This window comes from Vidua macroura, chromosome 6, assembly GCF_024509145.1.
Source record: "Vidua macroura isolate BioBank_ID:100142 chromosome 6, ASM2450914v1, whole genome shotgun sequence".
NCBI lineage: Eukaryota > Metazoa > Chordata > Aves > Passeriformes > Viduidae > Vidua > Vidua macroura.
The window spans coordinates 56094197-56111470 of record NC_071576.1 but is presented as its reverse complement, the minus strand read 5'-3'; the positions used below and the strand labels follow the sequence as shown (position 1 = coordinate 56111470).

General features: G+C 55.1%; 2 protein-coding genes across 2 annotated transcripts; one reads left to right on the top strand and one right to left on the bottom strand.

Annotated features, from left to right (window-relative positions):
* Positions 1–222: 222 nt before the first annotated feature.
* TKFC (triokinase and FMN cyclase) lies at positions 223–4412 on the bottom strand. Its single transcript, XM_053981429.1, has 18 exons — positions 4375–4412; positions 3770–3812; positions 3495–3684; positions 3313–3423; positions 3048–3229; positions 2899–2977; positions 2711–2800; positions 2564–2598; positions 2383–2467; positions 2215–2304; positions 2015–2131; positions 1725–1844; positions 1504–1641; positions 1141–1247; positions 954–1057; positions 842–875; positions 646–735; positions 223–563 (listed from the first exon to the last, which is right to left on the bottom strand). The coding sequence occupies exons 2-18, from the start codon at positions 3773–3775 to the stop codon at positions 393–395; spliced, it is 1749 nt and encodes a 582-aa protein (XP_053837404.1). The 5' UTR covers positions 3776–3812; positions 4375–4412; the 3' UTR covers positions 223–392.
* Positions 4413–4513: 101 nt separating this feature from the next.
* On the top strand, positions 4514–16336 carry DDB1 (damage specific DNA binding protein 1). Its single transcript, XM_053981428.1, has 27 exons — positions 4514–4708; positions 5335–5483; positions 5585–5701; positions 6548–6769; positions 7979–8093; positions 8192–8289; positions 8984–9142; positions 9506–9589; positions 9741–9857; positions 10177–10279; positions 10375–10450; positions 10530–10638; positions 10845–11023; positions 11104–11267; positions 11348–11455; positions 11667–11874; positions 11970–12065; positions 12222–12333; positions 12784–12907; positions 13146–13310; positions 13652–13746; positions 13870–14040; positions 14512–14621; positions 14790–14959; positions 15070–15172; positions 15394–15517; positions 15749–16336. The coding sequence occupies exons 1-27, from the start codon at positions 4648–4650 to the stop codon at positions 15830–15832; spliced, it is 3423 nt and encodes a 1140-aa protein (XP_053837403.1). The 5' UTR covers positions 4514–4647; the 3' UTR covers positions 15833–16336.
* Positions 16337–17274: the final 938 nt, after the last annotated feature.

Below are 17274 nucleotides of genomic sequence, written 5' to 3'. Positions count from 1 at the left end.
CCCCGCTTCTCCTTTGCCCCTTTCCCAGAATTGCCCCCAGACCCCGTGCCCAGAGCCATGTGAGCTCTGTGGTTTCCCCTCCACACGCTGGGTTTCCTTCCTCCCCCAGTCACAGGATCCCTGTTCCCATCTTCCTTCCCAGCCTGGAGCAACGGGGGGCACCCCCACACCCCCAAATTTCACCATCCCATCCCTCCAAGCTAGCATGGGGGACATAGAGGATTACTGGGGGCCACATCCTAAGGTTTATTGGGAAAGGCATCCTTGAAGGAACAGGGGGGATTATTGGGATACACCTCCCTGTCACATGGGGGGGACACAAGGGTTTATTGGGAAACACATCTCTATCACTACAAGGGGACACAGATTTTTGGGGATACACATCCCTGTTATTACTGGGGGGTGCCCAGGGGGTCCCGCAGTCCCTCCAGCACCGCTCCTAGCACTGCTGCCACTGCCACAGCCCCGGGATCAGGCTGCTCCAGCCGGGATGAACGGATGTAGCTGGCTCTGCCTGCCCCAGCCTCCATGTGCCTGGTGGCCTCTGCCGCCGCCTCTGCTCTCTGCCCGGGAAAACAGGGTGTTTTGCAGGGTAACAGCAGGGATTCCAATTCTCCCACCATCCCAGCTCCCAGTTCTCCATACCTGGACAGCTGCCGCCAGCACTTGGAGCGGGTCAGCGCCAGGATTGCGCAGGGGATGCAGAGCCTGTGCGGCTGCAAACAGCGAATCCAGCTGCAAAAAGTGGGAATTACTCTGGGAGCCAGGGCTGAGGCCAGGTGGGAACTCCCTGGCATCCTCCTGGAAGCCTTCCTGGCTCCTGGGCCCTCCCAGCACTCACCATTGTCCGGTCTCCTGGCGCGGCTCCTCCGTACCTGTGTGGGAGGCAGGGAAATTCAGGGGGGATTGGGATTCCCATGGGGCACCGGGATTCCACAGCCCCCGGCACTGACCTCTGCATGGCCTCAATCCCGGCGTCCATGGCGTCAGCCCACGCCGGGGAACCGTTGCGGTCACGCAGGCTCCGGGCAGCCGCCGTCAGGAAGAGCCCGTAGAGCTTTGGGAATACCATCAATCCCATGCTGGAAACACGGCCAGGTGTGTTCCCCCATTCCCATTTCCATTTCCATTCCCACTCACCACTCCGGAGGAGCCTCCCATCTGCTCCAGCAGCACATCAGCCAGGGCGGAGAGCAGCTGGGCGGGGGCAGCCGGAGGTGGTCGGGAGCGCATCCATTCCTGGATGGCTGTGGGAATGGTAGGGACAACGGGATGGGGATGGTCCTGCAATCCCCTGTCCCTCATGGGGACAAGCAGGGACAGTCCTCAATTCCATAGAAGCTACCACTGGATGCAGAGACATTCCAGGATACAATTACAGGAAGGGACAGCCCAGGTTTCCTTAGTCCCAAGAAGGGATGACCTGGGGAGCTCCCTGCTCCTGGGAGGTGCCATTGGGGGAGCATTCCCCACAACTCCCTGGATAATGGTCCCCACACCCACCTTGGGCCGCCTGGGCGTGGGTGTGGCCGCAGTCCCCGTCACCCGCTCCCCGATCCAGCTCGTTGAGCTTATCCCGTATATCCAGCAAGGTGCTGCACACCCGCTGCAGGACCCGCTCCACCCGCGCCGTGCTGGGCCCTGCGGAGAGAAGGTGCATCCCTGCACATTCCCGAGGGAAACTGAGGCACGGAGGGGTATGACACGGGATGGAAGCCCTGTACCAATTCCAGTCTCATCCTGCGGCTTCCTGGGTGCCTCTTTCGGTGCTGGCACCTCCTCCCTCCAGGTGGTTGCCGGTCCCGCGAGAATGTTGGGCCACGCCACGGCCATGGTCTTGGCATCTGGAGAAGCCAGAGGCGTCTGGTGGCTCAGGATCCCATTGGATCCTCACTGGCACACCCAGGAGCCCGGAATTCCACCCCCAGACATCCCACTGACCTTGTGTCCCATCATCCAGTATGTGGAAACCGCTGTGCCCCAGTCCCAGGCCACATTCCCACCGGGAACTCACCGATCAACCTGACCAGCTCCTCATCCACCAGCATGAGGGTGAGGGAGACTCCAGCCATTTCCATCGCCGTCATGAAGGATCCCACCATGGCCCGGGCGATGCGGATCCCTCTGTTCTCTGCGGGATCCGGGATTGAGACAGGGTCATTCCAGAGCGCCTGGAGCCAGGGAATGGGATCCCAAGCTCCCCTCTGCACTCACCCAGGCAGCGCACAGCAGCTCCAGCCACAATCCCCAGCTCCAGGCAGGACAATCCACCCAGGTTGTTCACCACGAGCACCACAGAGGATCCTGCAGGATGGGGGACAGACAGGGTGAGACTGGGATCCAGGGGATTTGGAGGAGCAGAGAGGGTCCTGGGGAGCTCACCAGGAGTCAGGGACAGGTGGGAAGCATTGGATGGATCCGTCATGTGCTTCAGCATCGTCTCCACAGCCTTATCTGCCGGCAGCACCTGGAGGACACACGGAGGAGGGGAAGAGCAGAGTAGGGAGGTCTGGGAATAGGCAGATCTGGGAATGGGGAGGATGCAGCAGAATTTCCTCCTCACCTTCATCCTGCGCACTCCAGCCTCGCCGTGGATCCCTATGGAGATGGGGCCGTGTCACATCCCAGCCCTGGTGACGCCTCCCTGGGGGGGCAGGGACATTCGGACCCTCCAGGGACCCCAGAGGGACACCAAGGGGCCGCTCCTCACCCAGCCCCAGCTCCATCTCGTCCTCAGCCAGCTGGAACGAGAGCTTGGATCCTGGGATGCTGCAGGGAGATAGGCTGAGACCCAGGGTACCTGTGCAGGTGGGAATGTTCTGTTAAAACTGGGGGGATTTTTGGGATTCAGGGGCTGGGGGACACAGGACAGCATTCCCATGAGATAACACAACGCACCCATGACTTTGGCAGTCACCGTCACCTTCTTCTCGATCTCATCCAAGCTCGCTCCCGCCTCGGCCAGAGCTCCCGCCACCTGTCCCGGGCAGAGCGGGTGAGCGACCCCCCAGAATTCCCCAAATCCCCATAAAGGGTCCCAGCAGAACCTTGTGGATGAGGATGGTGCCACAGATCCCGCGGCGCCCGGCTTTCCCCGGCGTGGTGAAGGCGCAGTCGTCGCCCACCACCACCATGCGCACGTCGGCCCCCTCAGCCCGCGCCCGCTCCAGGGCCATCCCGAAATTCAGCCGGTCCCCGGTGTAGTTCATCACGATCAGGAGGATCCCGGCTGCAGGATGGATGTAGAGACAACGGGAACGATGCAGCACTGGAGGGAGGAACCCCAGAATTCCACCCCGCTGTGTTCCCAACCTGCTCCGGCCTGTGCCACGGCCCGGATGGCTGCCAGGATACTGCCCACGGACGGGGATGCAAACATGGCTCCGGCCACCACTCCAGTCAGCATTCCCTTCCCCACGTAGCCTGTGGAGAGGGAAGGAGGCTCGTCACCGTGTCCGTGGGTGGAGGGTACAGGTGGGACAGGGGGGTCTCACCTGCGTGGGCGGGCTCGTGGCCGGAGCCCCCCCCGGACAGCAGGGCCACACGGCCACGGATGGCCTGCAGGTCATGCCGAAGGACCACCCGGTGTCCCTGGAGCAGCCGGAGCCCGGAATTGCAGGCCACCAGCCCGGCCAGAGCGTCATCGGCACAGCCGGACACCGTTGTCACCAGTTTTTTGGGAACCTGTGGGGAAAATGGGGAGCAGTGGCATGGGAAAAGGAGGAATGCCAACCCCACAGGAATGCCAACACCCCTGCTCCGGGCTCACCTCCATGGGAGCGGAGTGCAGCACTCGGATCCGAAGATGGAATCTGTCCGGAAAGAGGGCAAGGTCCAGTCTGAAATGGACAGCGGTCCGGAGAGTGGGGGCTGGGAAGGGGGCGGGATGGGATGGTGTCTGGTGTGATGGTGATGCTATGGGGAGTGTCTGGTGGGAATGGGGCTGGCATTGGAGTTGTCCCCAGACAGGGACACCTCCCCAGGCCGGGAGCTCCTTTTGGGATGAGGCGCCAGGATGGGATAATCTCTAAACAGGGACCCCTTTTTGGGATGACAGAGGACAGTGATGGCTCTCCCATCAAAGAGGGACCACCTTTTGAGGTGGGAAATCAGGATGGGACCACGCCCAAACAGAGACCCCCTTTTTTTTGTGATGGGGGGACTCCCACGTTCAGGGATCTCCTCTCAGTGCAGGCCCTGGATGGATCCACACTCCCCCCTCACAGCGGGGACCCCTACCCAAGGTTTCGGGGGCCACAGAGCTGCACCCTCCCATGTGGGGCCCTCCCTTCGGGATACGGCTTGGGATCAGGGTGGGATCAGCGCGGGTCCCGCGGGTTCTGGGGGAGACCCCCCGCGCATCCCCCTCCACACCTGCCCTCTGCGGGGTCCTCCAGCCGCCCTTCTCGGCTGCTCTTCACGGTCCTCCCAGCGGGCTAGAGCGCCTCCTCTCGTCTGCTCTCCGCGGTCCTCCCAGCCGGCTAGAGCGGCTCCTCTCGTCTGCTCCCTCATGTCCTCCCAGCGGGCTAGAGCGGCCCAGTGTAACCACTTCCCGGAAGTGGCGGCGACGGCGGCGGAGAGGCCGCGCTCTCCGTTCCCCCCCGGTTTCCCCCGCGCCCCCCCCCGGGACCTCCCGGTTCCCCCAGCATGTCCTACAACTACGTGGTGACGGCGCAGAAGCCGACGGCCGTCAATGGCTGCGTCACCGGTACCGCGGGGCAGGGGGGGGACGGGAGCACCCTGTTTAGGAGAGCGTGGGAGGGCGATTATGGGGTACTGGGGGGCTGAGGGTACGGGGAACACGGCGGGATGGAGGTGCCGGGGGGCGCTGGGGGTCCCGGGGGGGTTTTAGGGCACCGAGAAGGGATTGGGAGTACCGGGAGGTTTTTGGGGTTCACGAGTGTGTTTTGGAGTACGAGGGGGTTTGGGGGTACCGGTGATTTAGGTTTACCGGAGGGTTTTGGGGTACCGGAGGGTTTGGGGATACTGAGGAATTTTGGGGTAGAGGAAGGATCGAAGTGCTCCTGAAATCCACAACAGGAGTGAGAGAAAGTGGGATCTGGGGAAACTACGGGAGCCCCAAGAGCCCTGGGAGTGCTGGGCGTGGGTGGGAAGAGACCCCAGGAATGAGGATTCCTGAGGAAAGAGAGTGAGAACATTTCTGCAGAAAAACAAGGAGGGCAGGCTGAGGGAAAGCAGCTGCTGAGAGCGTTTAGCACTGTGGAAGGAAGCTGCTGGGATTTTGGGATGCTCCAGGGAGGCTGTGGAAGTGCAGCCTGGCACCCCGATGTACCAGCTGATCCCTCCTCTGGGATTCCTTCCCTCTTTTCCCAGGACACTTCACCTCTGCGGAGGACCTGAACCTGCTGATTGCCAAAAACACCCGGCTGGAGATTTACGTCGTGACAGCCGAGGGGCTCCGGCCCGTCAAGGAAGTGGGAATGTACGGAAAAACCGCCGTCATGGAGCTCTTCCGCCCCAAGGTGGGCGCTGGCAGAGCAGGGATGGAGCTGTGCCCACCTGGGCGGGGTGGGATGGGAATGTCCGCCCCTGGAATTTGCATTGACCGGGTTTTTTCGGGCAGGGGGAGAGCAAGGATTTGCTGTTCATCCTGACGGCCAAGTACAACGCCTGCATCCTGGAATACAAGCAGAACGGGGATAGCATCGACATCATCACCCGTGCCCATGGAAACGTGCAGGTGAGGGGGAATGCAGCACCTGGGATGGGAATTCCTATCCCTAGGGATGGTTTTGCCTTCCTGGTGCAGCAGGGTGTTGGACTTCTGTTGTTCTGTTGGTGGTTCCTTGCCGGCTGCTGGATCTGGGATGGGTCTCAGGATGTTTCCAGAGTTAGTCTAGGTCTCTGGAAGGATTCGTGGAATTCTGGGAATGGGTTGGAAAAGAGACCTTAAAGCTCATCCAGTTCCCTTCTGTGGGCAGGGACACCTTGTGCTATCCTTGGTTGCTCCAAGCCCCATCCAGCCTGGCCTGGAACATTTCCAGGGATGGGGCAGCCACAATTTTTCTGGGAAATCCATCCCAGGGCCTCATTACCCTCACAGAAAAGGATTTCCCGATATCTAAACCAGCACATGAATCCTGGAATGGTGTGGGATGGACAGGACTTACAGATCATCTCTTTCCACCCCGTGCCATGGACACCTTCCACTAGACCAGGATGCTCCAAGTCGTGTCCCTATGGATTCAACTATATTCTTGGGAGACCTTGTGGAAAGAAATTACATTTAAGGAAAGTTAAAGTCTAAACTCCTTGTGAGGCCGAATTTTCCCTGGGAAATGAGTCCTGTGGGAATTTGTGGTGAAGCTGTATGGTGTGGGAGCTCTGCCAGGTGTGGCAGTTGGAAAGGCATCTCCTCCTTAGGCACGGTGGCTTCCCAGCTGGAACTCTCAAGCCTGTTGGGAAGTGTGCAAGGAGCCATTCCTCACCTAGGGGCTGGCATCTAATTCCTGTCCCTGTATTTCAGGAATATTGTCCTGACACTAATCACCTTTTTCTTTCCCCTCTCTCTGGAATTCTCCCTCAGGATCGCATCGGGCGCCCCTCGGAGACTGGGATCATCGGGATCATCGATCCCGAGTGCCGGATGATCGGGCTGCGGCTCTATGATGGCCTCTTCAAGGTCATCCCCCTGGATCGGGATAACAAGGAATTAAAGGCCTTCAACATCCGCCTGGAAGAGCTCCAGGTCATCGACGTGAAATTCCTTTACGGCTGCCAAGCTCCCACCATCTGCTTCGTCTACCAGGTGCCTGCTTATCCATGGATAACCCAGGTGGAGCCAAGGGCTCCCAAGGTTTTCCAAAGGCTTTTTGGAAGGCAGAATGAGGGATGATTCCAACTCCTCCAGGTCCATGTTCCTCCATGCTGCCTTTTTCCAATTCTGGGAGGGAGGAAGCAACGCTTTCCCACAGGATTCCTGGGCAGCTCTGCCTTGGATGGGAATTTTCCTTGTTATACCCACAGGAGGAGTTTAGGGATCTTTCCAGCAAGATCCATAACCAATTGTTTCCCATAGTGAGACTTGAGCCTTTCCTTAAAAAACAAGGCAGTGGCCTGCTTGGTATTTTTGGTAAGTGATTCCAGGTGTGTAAAGAGGATTCATAACCTCTCCCATCACCTGGCTCCTTATGGAATGAGCATTCCAGGTCTTCTCTGGATGCTGTTTTGATCCAGAGAGCCTTTGCTGTTCTGACTGAGCAAGGGATTAGCTTTCCTTTGTTAAATTCCCGGCTATTCCGAGCTTAGCTGAAATCCCATGCCAGCAGTGGCTCCATTATTCCTTGTTTGGGCACTGCTGGATCCCTCCAAACTTCCTGAAGGGAGGAAACCACTTTGTCACCACATACCTGGAGTCTGGGGGAACAGTTGGAAAAGTGCTTTTCCAACTTTAGGGTTCCATGACCTCTGTCAAAACAACTTGAACCCTTGGAGCAGGAGCAGGATGTCAGTTCTGAATCATAAACCTCTGGATTGTTTCAATCCCTGCCTATGGAGAAGAGAATGTTTCCTAGCTGTTTCCTTGATTCTTTCTCCATTTATTACCCATTATCCCAGGACTTGGTCTGAATAGGATTGTAGCGGCTGGGATAATTTTTGGGAAGTTCTGAAACTACAGGGAAATATGATAAAACCCCCTGAATTCCTGAATGTTTGCAAGAGCTGGAGGAGGGGGTGATACTCCATTATGCCACTTGTTCCCAAGTTGTCAGAGGAACACAAATTCCAGAATATCAGTTGTAAAACAATGGAAAAATACTTTTCAGTCTTTTCCAGCACAGAGATTTCCTCAGGGGGAAATTATATATGGAAAAATTTGGGAGAATGGTGGCATGTGGATGTGGGGGAGGACGAGGAGGTGGGAGGCCTCAGAAGCTCCCTGGAATGGTGTTTTTGCAGGAGGTGAGGTGGAATCTCCTCACTTCTGGAATCTCATCCACTTTTGCTTCTCTTCCAGGATCCCCAGGGCCGCCACGTGAAGACGTACGAGGTGTCCCTGCGGGAGAAGGAATTCAACAAAGGCCCTTGGAAGCAGGAAAATGTGGAGGCCGAGGCCTCCATGGTCATTGCAGGTTGGGCCTTGTTTGTAAAAGATCTTGCCATGTTTTTCCAGGCTGCATAGCTCCTTTTTTCCAGGCAGGTTGTCTCATGTTTGTTGCGCGTCCCGCAGTGCCGGAGCCCTTCGGGGGTGCCATTATCATCGGGCAGGAATCCATCACCTACCACAATGGGGATAAATATCTGGCTATCGCTCCTCCCATCATCAAGGTGAGGGGATCCAGGGCTGCATCCCAAAAAAATCCCTCCTTTCCCAGGCCTTCCAGCCAGGAATTCAAACCCCTGTTGTCCCAGGTGTGGTTTAACAGTGCCACTTACTTGGACTTCCTGAGGTTTGGCTTCATGGTCATTGTTTTTGGGGGCCGAGGGACATCCATGATCCCTGTGTGCCTCCTCTTTCTGTAGAGCTCTTGGAATTTTGTTTGGGCCCCAGGGAATGGGATTAATTAGGAATTAGTGCATGGTCTGGGCACAGTTCCAGGGCAGAGCCTGGCTTCATTTCAGGCAGTGGAAAACATGGATGAGCCCCTTGGAGACTTGTTAAGAGGAGAAAAGGCTTAAAGATTTCGGGACAGCAATTGGACTTGTGGGTTTTGTGGGAATAACAGGCCACTTCCCACATTTAATCAGAGGAGGAAGCTCCAGTGGCATGGCTGAGGTGCTGCTCCGAGCTGAAAGAAGGCTGGAATTGCCATCCAAAGGTCCTTTTAAGATGGAAATAAGGACAGGCTAGAAACCTTGGAGCAAGAAATGGGAATATTAGTGCCTGAAGGTCTCAGTCCACTCCTGGAGCTCTGGAATGGGTGGGATACTGGAGCTGGGAACGCGTCACCTGCACAGACCTTTTGGGGACCAGTTTGGGGCTGTTCCAGTGGAATCCTAGAATTCCCTGCTTTCCCTGCAGCAAAGTACCATCGTGTGCCACAACCGCGTGGATCCCAACGGATCGCGGTATTTGCTGGGAGACATGGAAGGGCGACTCTTTATGCTGCTCCTGGAGAAGGAGGAACAGATGGATGGCACTGTCACCTTGAAGGATCTGCGTGTGGAGCTGCTGGGAGAGGTAGGAATCACCTGGGCCATCCCTGGCATTTGCCTGGGATTCTCCCAAGTCAGGAAGGGCTCCATTCAGGAATGAGTGGGAATTTTGGGAGCTGGAGGTGTTGATGCTTTGCATTTGTCACAGCCCTGAACTGTTGGGAAAATTCCCTGTGGGCACTTAAACTTATACCTCTTTCCCATTTTTTTTTTTCCTGGTACTTGTACTGGGAGGAGCATGGACTCTGTGGGGTTTATGAAGGGATTAAATCCCCTTCCCATGCCCAGGGTTTTTCTGTTGGAAAAGCTTAGTGGTGGAAGGTGTATGTGTGTGTGCCAGGACCTTTCCATGCCACTGGTGGGTCACCTGCCTCTTCCCATTTCCCAGACATCCATTGCCGAGTGCCTGACCTACCTGGATAATGGAGTGGTGTTTGTTGGCTCCAGGCTTGGAGATTCCCAGCTCGTGAAGGTACGTGGCAGCTCCTGGTTGTGTGCTCCCACAGGACTCAATTTCCATCAAAATCTGGAGGTGTGGATACATTTTCCTATCTTCTCTTTGCCCGCCCTTTCCCTGTCCTGCCTCTGGAAAGACAAAAATTGATTCCAGTATTTATTCCCAGCTCAACGTGGACAGCAACGAGCAGGGATCCTACGTGGTGGCCATGGAGACCTTCACCAACCTTGGGCCCATTGTGGACATGTGCGTGGTGGACCTGGAGAGGCAAGGCCAAGGCCAGGTAACATTCCTGCTTTTCCCTCCTCACTGCTGGGAATTTTTGGCTGAGTGTGTCCATAAAATCATAGAATGCCAGAATGGTTTGGGTTGGAAGAGACCTTAAGGATCATCTCATTCCGTTGGCAGGGACACCTTCCACTAGACCAGGTTGCTCTAAGCCCTGTCCAGCCTGGCCTTGGTGGATCTTTCAGGTCCCTTCCATTCCAGGATTCTGTGATTCAAGAATGGCTTCCCCATTTCTATGAGAAATGGGACCTCCCAGAGAAGAGTGGGAGAGCTTCCCAGCCACAGCTGGTAATGTCCATCTGCTTTTCCTCCAGCTGGTCACCTGCTCTGGGGCCTTCAAAGAGGGATCGCTACGGATCATCCGGAATGGCATCGGGATCCATGAACATGCCAGCATTGACCTGCCAGGAATTAAAGGTGTGGGAGATGTTCCACAGCCTGAGGGGGGACATGGTGGGCACAGATGAGGTTGAGATGTGGAATTGTGAGGAACTGTGACCCCCTTGTTGCAGGATTGTGGCCACTGAGGTCAGATCCGCACCGGGAGACGGACAACACCTTGGTGCTGTCATTTGTTGGCCAGACCAGGTAAAGGTAGGATGAGCTGATCCAGGCTCTCAGCCCCATGTTGGAGCAGGAATTAACGGGAATTCCCTTCCCTGCTCAGGGTGCTGATGTTGAACGGAGAGGAAGTAGAAGAGACAGAGCTCACAGGATTTGTGGATGACCAGCAGACGTTCTTCTGTGGCAACGTGGCGCATCAGCAGCTGATCCAGGTAAATCCAGCATGAGGAAAACATGGATATATGGTCTCCTGGTGGCATATCCAGGACAGAGGTTGGAGTGCTTCCCTGAGTTGATGGGATCAGCAAACTGGATCCTGGATTCATGTTTCTAAGGGCTATGGAAAGAGGGAGGTTCTTTCTCTGCCACCTACCTTGCAAACACTGTTTTCCGTGATTTTTCCTGTCTATCTTTCCAGATCACGTCTGCATCGGTGCGACTGGTCAGCCAGGAGCCCAAATCCCTGGTGAGCGAGTGGAAAGAGCCCAATGGGAAGAACATCAGTGTCGCTTCCTGCAACAGCAACCAGGTGGTGGTGGCCGTGGGAAGAGCCTTGTACTACCTGGAAATCCGGCCCCAGGAGCTCCGGCAGATCAGGTGAGCCCACATCCTGAGGGCTCTTGGGATGCTGGGATTTGGGATCCTGACAGACACCTGTCCTCCCTTCTTCCTCCCAGCTGCACGGAGATGGAGCACGAGGTGGCCTGCCTGGACATCACCCCCCTGGGAGACTCCAATGGGATGTCCCCGCTCTGTGCCATCGGGCTCTGGACTGACATCTCTGCCCGCATCCTGAAGCTCCCGTCCTTCGAGCTGCTGCACAAGGAGATGCTGGGAGGAGGTAGGAGCCTCCCAAGAGTGGCAGTGGTCATTGTCCATGTTCTGAGTGACCTCATCCATCCCTTTCCCTGCTTCCCACAGAGATTATCCCTCGCTCCATCCTGATGACGACCTTTGAGAGCAGCCACTACCTCCTGTGTGCCCTGGGGGATGGAGCTCTCTTCTACTTTGGCCTCAGCCTTGAGACAGGTGACCTTTTCCCTTCCTTTCCAGTTTTTTGGGAAAGATCCTCCTTGCTTTCTCAGCCTCATGCTCAGGTGGGATTGGCTGTGGGCTGGGGGATTTCTGCAGTACACTGGAGGAAGGAGATGGATTCTTAAATCTGGCGTGCACTTACCTGCAATCCTTTTTTCCCTGAGGTGCTGTGGCATATCCCAATCCCTTTTCCCTTTGAATCCAGGCTTGCTGAGTGACAGGAAGAAGGTGACCCTGGGCACACAGCCCACGGTGCTGAGGACATTCCGCTCCTTGTCCACCACCAACGTATTCGCCTGCTCCGACCGCCCCACCGTCATCTACAGCAGCAACCACAAGCTGGTCTTCTCCAACGTCAACCTCAAGGAGGTCAACTACATGTGCCCCCTCAATTCTGATGGATATCCTGACAGGTGAGCCCACCACGAGTTCCTGATCCTAAGGGATATGGAGGAGAGGGAGGTTCTTGCTGTTTCATCCAGTTTTCCATGATTTTTTTCCCCACAAGTTTGGCCTTGGCCAACAACAGCACCCTGACCATTGGCACCATTGATGAGATCCAGAAGCTGCACATCCGCACTGTTCCCCTCTATGAGTCACCCAGGTGAGGATTCCTGGGATCTGGGTGCTCTGCTGCACAGGACAAGGGTTGGGGTGATGTTGCCATCCCAGGAGCAAACAGACAGTTCTTGTTGCTTCCACAGCTCTTGGAATGGCCTTTCCTGGCTCTCCCACTGACATGGCTCTGTTTATCCCACAGGAAAATCTGCTACCAAGAGGTATCCCAGTGCTTCGGGGTGCTCTCCAGCCGGATCGAGGTGCAGGATGCCAGTGGAGGCACCACGGCGCTCAGACCCAGTGCCAGCACCCAGGTGAGATCCCAGGCTGGGTCATCCCTATGCTGTGGGGATCAGAATTCCTGATCCAGGCTTTCCTTGATGGTCCTCCTTTCCAAAGCTGTGAGTCCAGTCCTGTTCCTCAGCTGGGGAGGGATGGGATGGTGGGATCTCTCCAAGGGGGTGACAGAGCCACTGTTCCACCTGATCCCCTTTATTTTTGGGTGCTGCTCCTTCCATATCCCATACAGGTTTCTGTGTGGCCTCTAAGGTTTTCCTTTTCCCAAGGATCCAGCTCTGGAAGCCACAGATCTGTGTAAACTCAGATTAACATCATCACTCAGCCCTGCAGGAGCAGGGAGTGTGTCCCTTTACTCATTCTTTCCTCCACCTGTACTCCCATCCCTTTTCCTGCTCACTGGCTACCTGAGGCTGTGCAGATATCCCAAGTAGCACCAGGATGTGACGGATTTTCCTGTTTCCCAGGCCTTGTCCAGCAGTGTGAGCACCAGCAAGCTGTTTTCCAGCAGCACAGCTCCGCACGAGACATCCTTCGGAGAGGAGGTGGAAGTGCACAACCTGCTCATCATAGACCAGCACACCTTTGAAGGTACCTGTCCCATCCCAAAATCCAGCTTTTCCCTCCTGGAAAAACCCAAGAGAGCTTCAGCCAAAGCATTTTCTGGGAGGAACATCAGCCATAAGGTTTAGGGAATACCAATTTTTGATGGCACAAGGTGGTGGGGAATAGGGAAGGGAATCTCTAGGATGTGTCTTAAGCTTTCAGTTTAAGGACTTTGGGATCCCAGTTGTTCCTACTTTTCCTGGTTTTTTTTTTTTTTTTCCAGTGCTCCATGCTCACCAATTTCTGCAAAATGAGTACGCCCTCAGCCTGGTTTCCTGCAAGCTGGGAAAGGATCCCAACACCTACTTCATTGTGGGCACTGCTATGGTGTATCCTGAGGAAGCAGAGCCCAAGCAGGGCCGGATCGTCGTCTTCCACTACTCCGATGGTAAGAACAAGGTGTTCTCACCTGGAAAAATCCAGCTTTTTTTTGTGGGAAATCAGGGATGAACTCCTCAAACCCCAGAGAGCTTGTGTCACATGAGCAGGCAGTTTTTCCCAAGGAATCTGTTGTTGGGGTCTGTAGGTGCTGTGCTCCCTTTCCCCCTGTCTCCTAGAGAAGCCCAGGAATCCCTCACCAGTCCTAGATTCTGGGATTTGCTTTCCATGTCACTTGTCCCCCTCAGAGGCAGTTTTTTTAGGAAGCAAAATTCAGGCCAGCTCAGCTGAACCCCCTTGACTTCCCACTCTTTGGATAAACAACCCAAGTAATGCCTGGCTTTATTCCAGGGAAGCTGCAGAGCCTGGCTGAGAAGGAGGTCAAGGGAGCTGTGTATTCCATGGTGGAATTCAATGGGAAGCTGTTAGCCAGCATCAACAGCACGGTAGGCAAGGCTCTGACTTCTTTTTGGAAGTGTACTTGTGGATCTGGATGTCAGCCAGGTGTCCGCTGCAGAACATATCCCAGCTCCCATGTGGAGAATCCCGATCCGTGTCCCATCCCACAGGTCCGCCTGTACGAGTGGACAGCGGAGAAGGAATTGCGCACGGAGTGCAACCACTACAACAACATCATGGCCCTGTACCTGAAAACCAAGGGGGATTTCATCCTGGTGGGAGACCTCATGCGCTCCGTGCTGCTCCTGGCCTACAAACCCATGGAAGGGAATTTCGAGGAGGTACGGAAGTGGTGCCAGGAATCAATTCTGACCGCTCTGGGCACAGGGAATGGTGTTGGAGGGGATAAAAGGAGGAGTTAGGCTTGACTGGATAAGGTTTCACATGGATACCTGTGGTTTCTGGAGGGATGGATCCCTCAGTTTCTAGGGAACTGGCTGTGGGAAGAGCAGCTGGTGCCTGGTGGGTGGGAGATGCCATCTGGGATGCCTGCTGTCCACTTGGAATGGAGGTTTAAATTGCTGGAGTGGCCTTAGCATAGGCTGCTCCATGATTTCCCAGTATGTTATCCAAGTGCCACTTGGACTAGGACCATCTCCAGGAGTGCCTCTCCTGCTCAGCTGCTTCCTGGAGCAGAGAGGGACATGCTGGATCCCCCCTTGCTCCTGAATACTGGTGTTGGGTGGGATGAGGATGCAGGATCCCAGGCCAGGCCACCTGGACACAGCGTGTCCCTTCTTGACCCCTTCCAGATTGCCCGGGATTTCAATCCAAACTGGATGAGTGCCGTGGAGATCCTGGATGATGATAATTTCTTGGGAGCAGAGAACGCTTTCAATCTGTTCGTGTGCCAAAAGGACAGGTAAACTGGTTGGGATGGATTGGGAATGGGATGGGACAGCACGTGCTGGGAGGGATGGGATGATGGGATGGATCTTCAGGAAAACTGGAGAAGCATTCTCAGCTTTTGGGAGCAAGGGAAAGTTTTGGAGTGCCCCCATTCGGGACTGAGCGATGTTTGGGATTCCAGCGCGGCCACGACAGATGAGGAGCGGCAGCACCTGCAGGAAGTGGGATTATCCCACCTGGGAGAGTTCGTCAATGTCTTCTGCCATGGATCGCTAGTCATGCAGAACTTGGGAGAGACTTCCACGCCCACCCAGGGATCCGTGCTCTTTGGCACTGTCAATGGAATGATTGGTAAGGAGCAGGGGCTGAGGATTCCCTGCAGAATCCTGGAGTGGTTTGGGTTGAAAAGCTCATCCAGCTCCGCCCCCTGCCACATTCCTATGACCGTTATTCCCGTGCAGGCCTGGTGACATCCCTGTCGGAAAGCTGGTACAACCTGCTCCTGGACATGCAGAACAGGCTCAACAAAGTCATCAAGAGCGTGGGGAAAATTGAGCATTCCTTATATCCTTTAGCATTCCAGCCAGGAGATTGTGCTGGGTAGAGTTTACCAGCTGGAGAGGGTGGGAGTTGGTTTCCATTGCCCTGAGCAATCATGGAACTAAAGATGGGAAATCTCTCTGAGACCACAGAGTCCAACCATTAACCCAGCACTGCCATCCCACCTTTAACCATGTCCAGGGCTGGTGTTATTCCCTGTGGATTTGGCTCCTTGACAGTGGCACCTGGAGATCGTTTCACACCGAACGGAAGACAGAACCAGCCACAGGATTCATCGATGGAGACTTGATTGAGAGTTTCCTGGACATCAGCAGGCCCAAGATGCAGGAAGTGGTGGCAAACCTGCAGGTGAGCTTGGGAATGTGGCCTTGGATCCTTCAAGGATCTTCCTCAGGAATCTAGGCTCCGTAAATCATGGAATTGTAGAGTAATGGAATGGTTTGGGTTGGAAGGGACTTAAAGGCACCTCCCACTAAACCAAGCCTCTCTGGGAAGTGCTAAATCCACACCTTCCTGAATGATCTGGGAATGTTTTTTGGCACCTGCCAATGTCTCCAATGCCTTTTCCTCCCTGTGCAGATCGACGATGGAAGCGGGATGAAGAGGGAAGCCACCGTGGATGACCTGATAAAGATCGTAGAGGAGCTGACCCGGATCCATTAGCAGGACTCAGGATTGTTCCCTACCCCTACCCTCCACATGGAGCAAGGGAATCCTTCCCCACCTGTGCCCAACACTGGCAGCAGTGGCCAGAGGGGGATGGAATCTCACAGGGGACGCAGCTTGTTAGGAATCTGGGGAGGTGTCAGTCATCTCCTGCTGGGATTTATGAATTCTGTGGAATTGGCTGGGCCCAGAACTGTCCCTTTCCTTGGGTGATCCACTGGGATCTGATGCCCTCGCCTCGATTCCCTTTTCCCTGGTGTCCTTAGATATTTTATTACTTTTTTTGGCTTTTGGTTTTGCTTTTGATCCTGTTTTTTTTTTTTTTTTACCCTTGTGGTTTTTTGGAGGAGGAATCAAAGCTGGAGGAGCAGCCGAGGCTGGAGCCAAGCAGAATAACTCTCTCTCCATAGGATCCATGCCTTGCTCAGGGAGGGAAGTTCTGGGAAGTTTAAGCTATTGCTGATTTCAGAATTTTACCAAATAAAGTAGTCCAAGAGGAAATATCTGTGTCCTGAGGAATGATGATATCCATGTCCGAGGGTCTGAGATCTTGGGGACACCTCTTTTCCAGGTGCATTTTTCTGGCTTTTCTTGGATTTGTAGGAAATTTTAATTCCTTGCCTGGTTGCCAGTGGCACTGTGAGTGCCTTGAGAGGCAGATTGTAATGGAGTTTTTTGGGAAAGCTGGATTTTCCAGCCTCTGGCTACTCATTAATAGTTCTTGTGGTCTCCCACCTCCTTCACATCTCTCATGGAATTTGGGGGTTATCCTGGATCTTTCCATGTTCTCCCCAGCCTGGATCTCCCCTGTAGCCCCTGGTTAAGTGCCCCCCAAGTCCCATTCCATGCGGGTTTTTCTCAAATCCTTCCCTCCCAGAGACAGCTCGTGCTGGAATCATCCCTGGCTCCCGCTTCCATCCCATATTTCAGAGGACACCACAGGGACAAGGCTATATTTGGACATCTCTTCCGAGAGCTGGGGGAGCAGGCAGTGACCTTGGACTCTGTGCTGCTGCTTTTATTACCTCGGGCTCTGTTTACCTGCCTGGAGCAGCCTGTTCCCAAATTTTGGGAGGCCCAGGGAGAGCCACAGCCTGGATCCTGGAAGCACTCTCCTTTTCCCACCAAAACTGGGGGTGGTGGTGCCAATGCAATGTTGGCACCCTGCTTTTTCTGGGATAAAACCGCTGCTGGCTAGGGCTGGATCGTTGTTTATCCACTGCCACTGGAGCTGCCTCCCAGGGATTTGGGATCACATTCCCTTTGGACAGGAGCTTCTCATGGCTGCATTGGGTTCCTAAAAAACTGGCAGGACCCCCCAATACCATGGTTTTTATTTGGAAGGGAGCTGTGTCTTGCCTGGGTGATCCCAACCCTTGGGATCAGGATTTTGTGGGGAGAAAGCCATGCTGGATTGGGAATTTTGGAGGCTGCAGCGT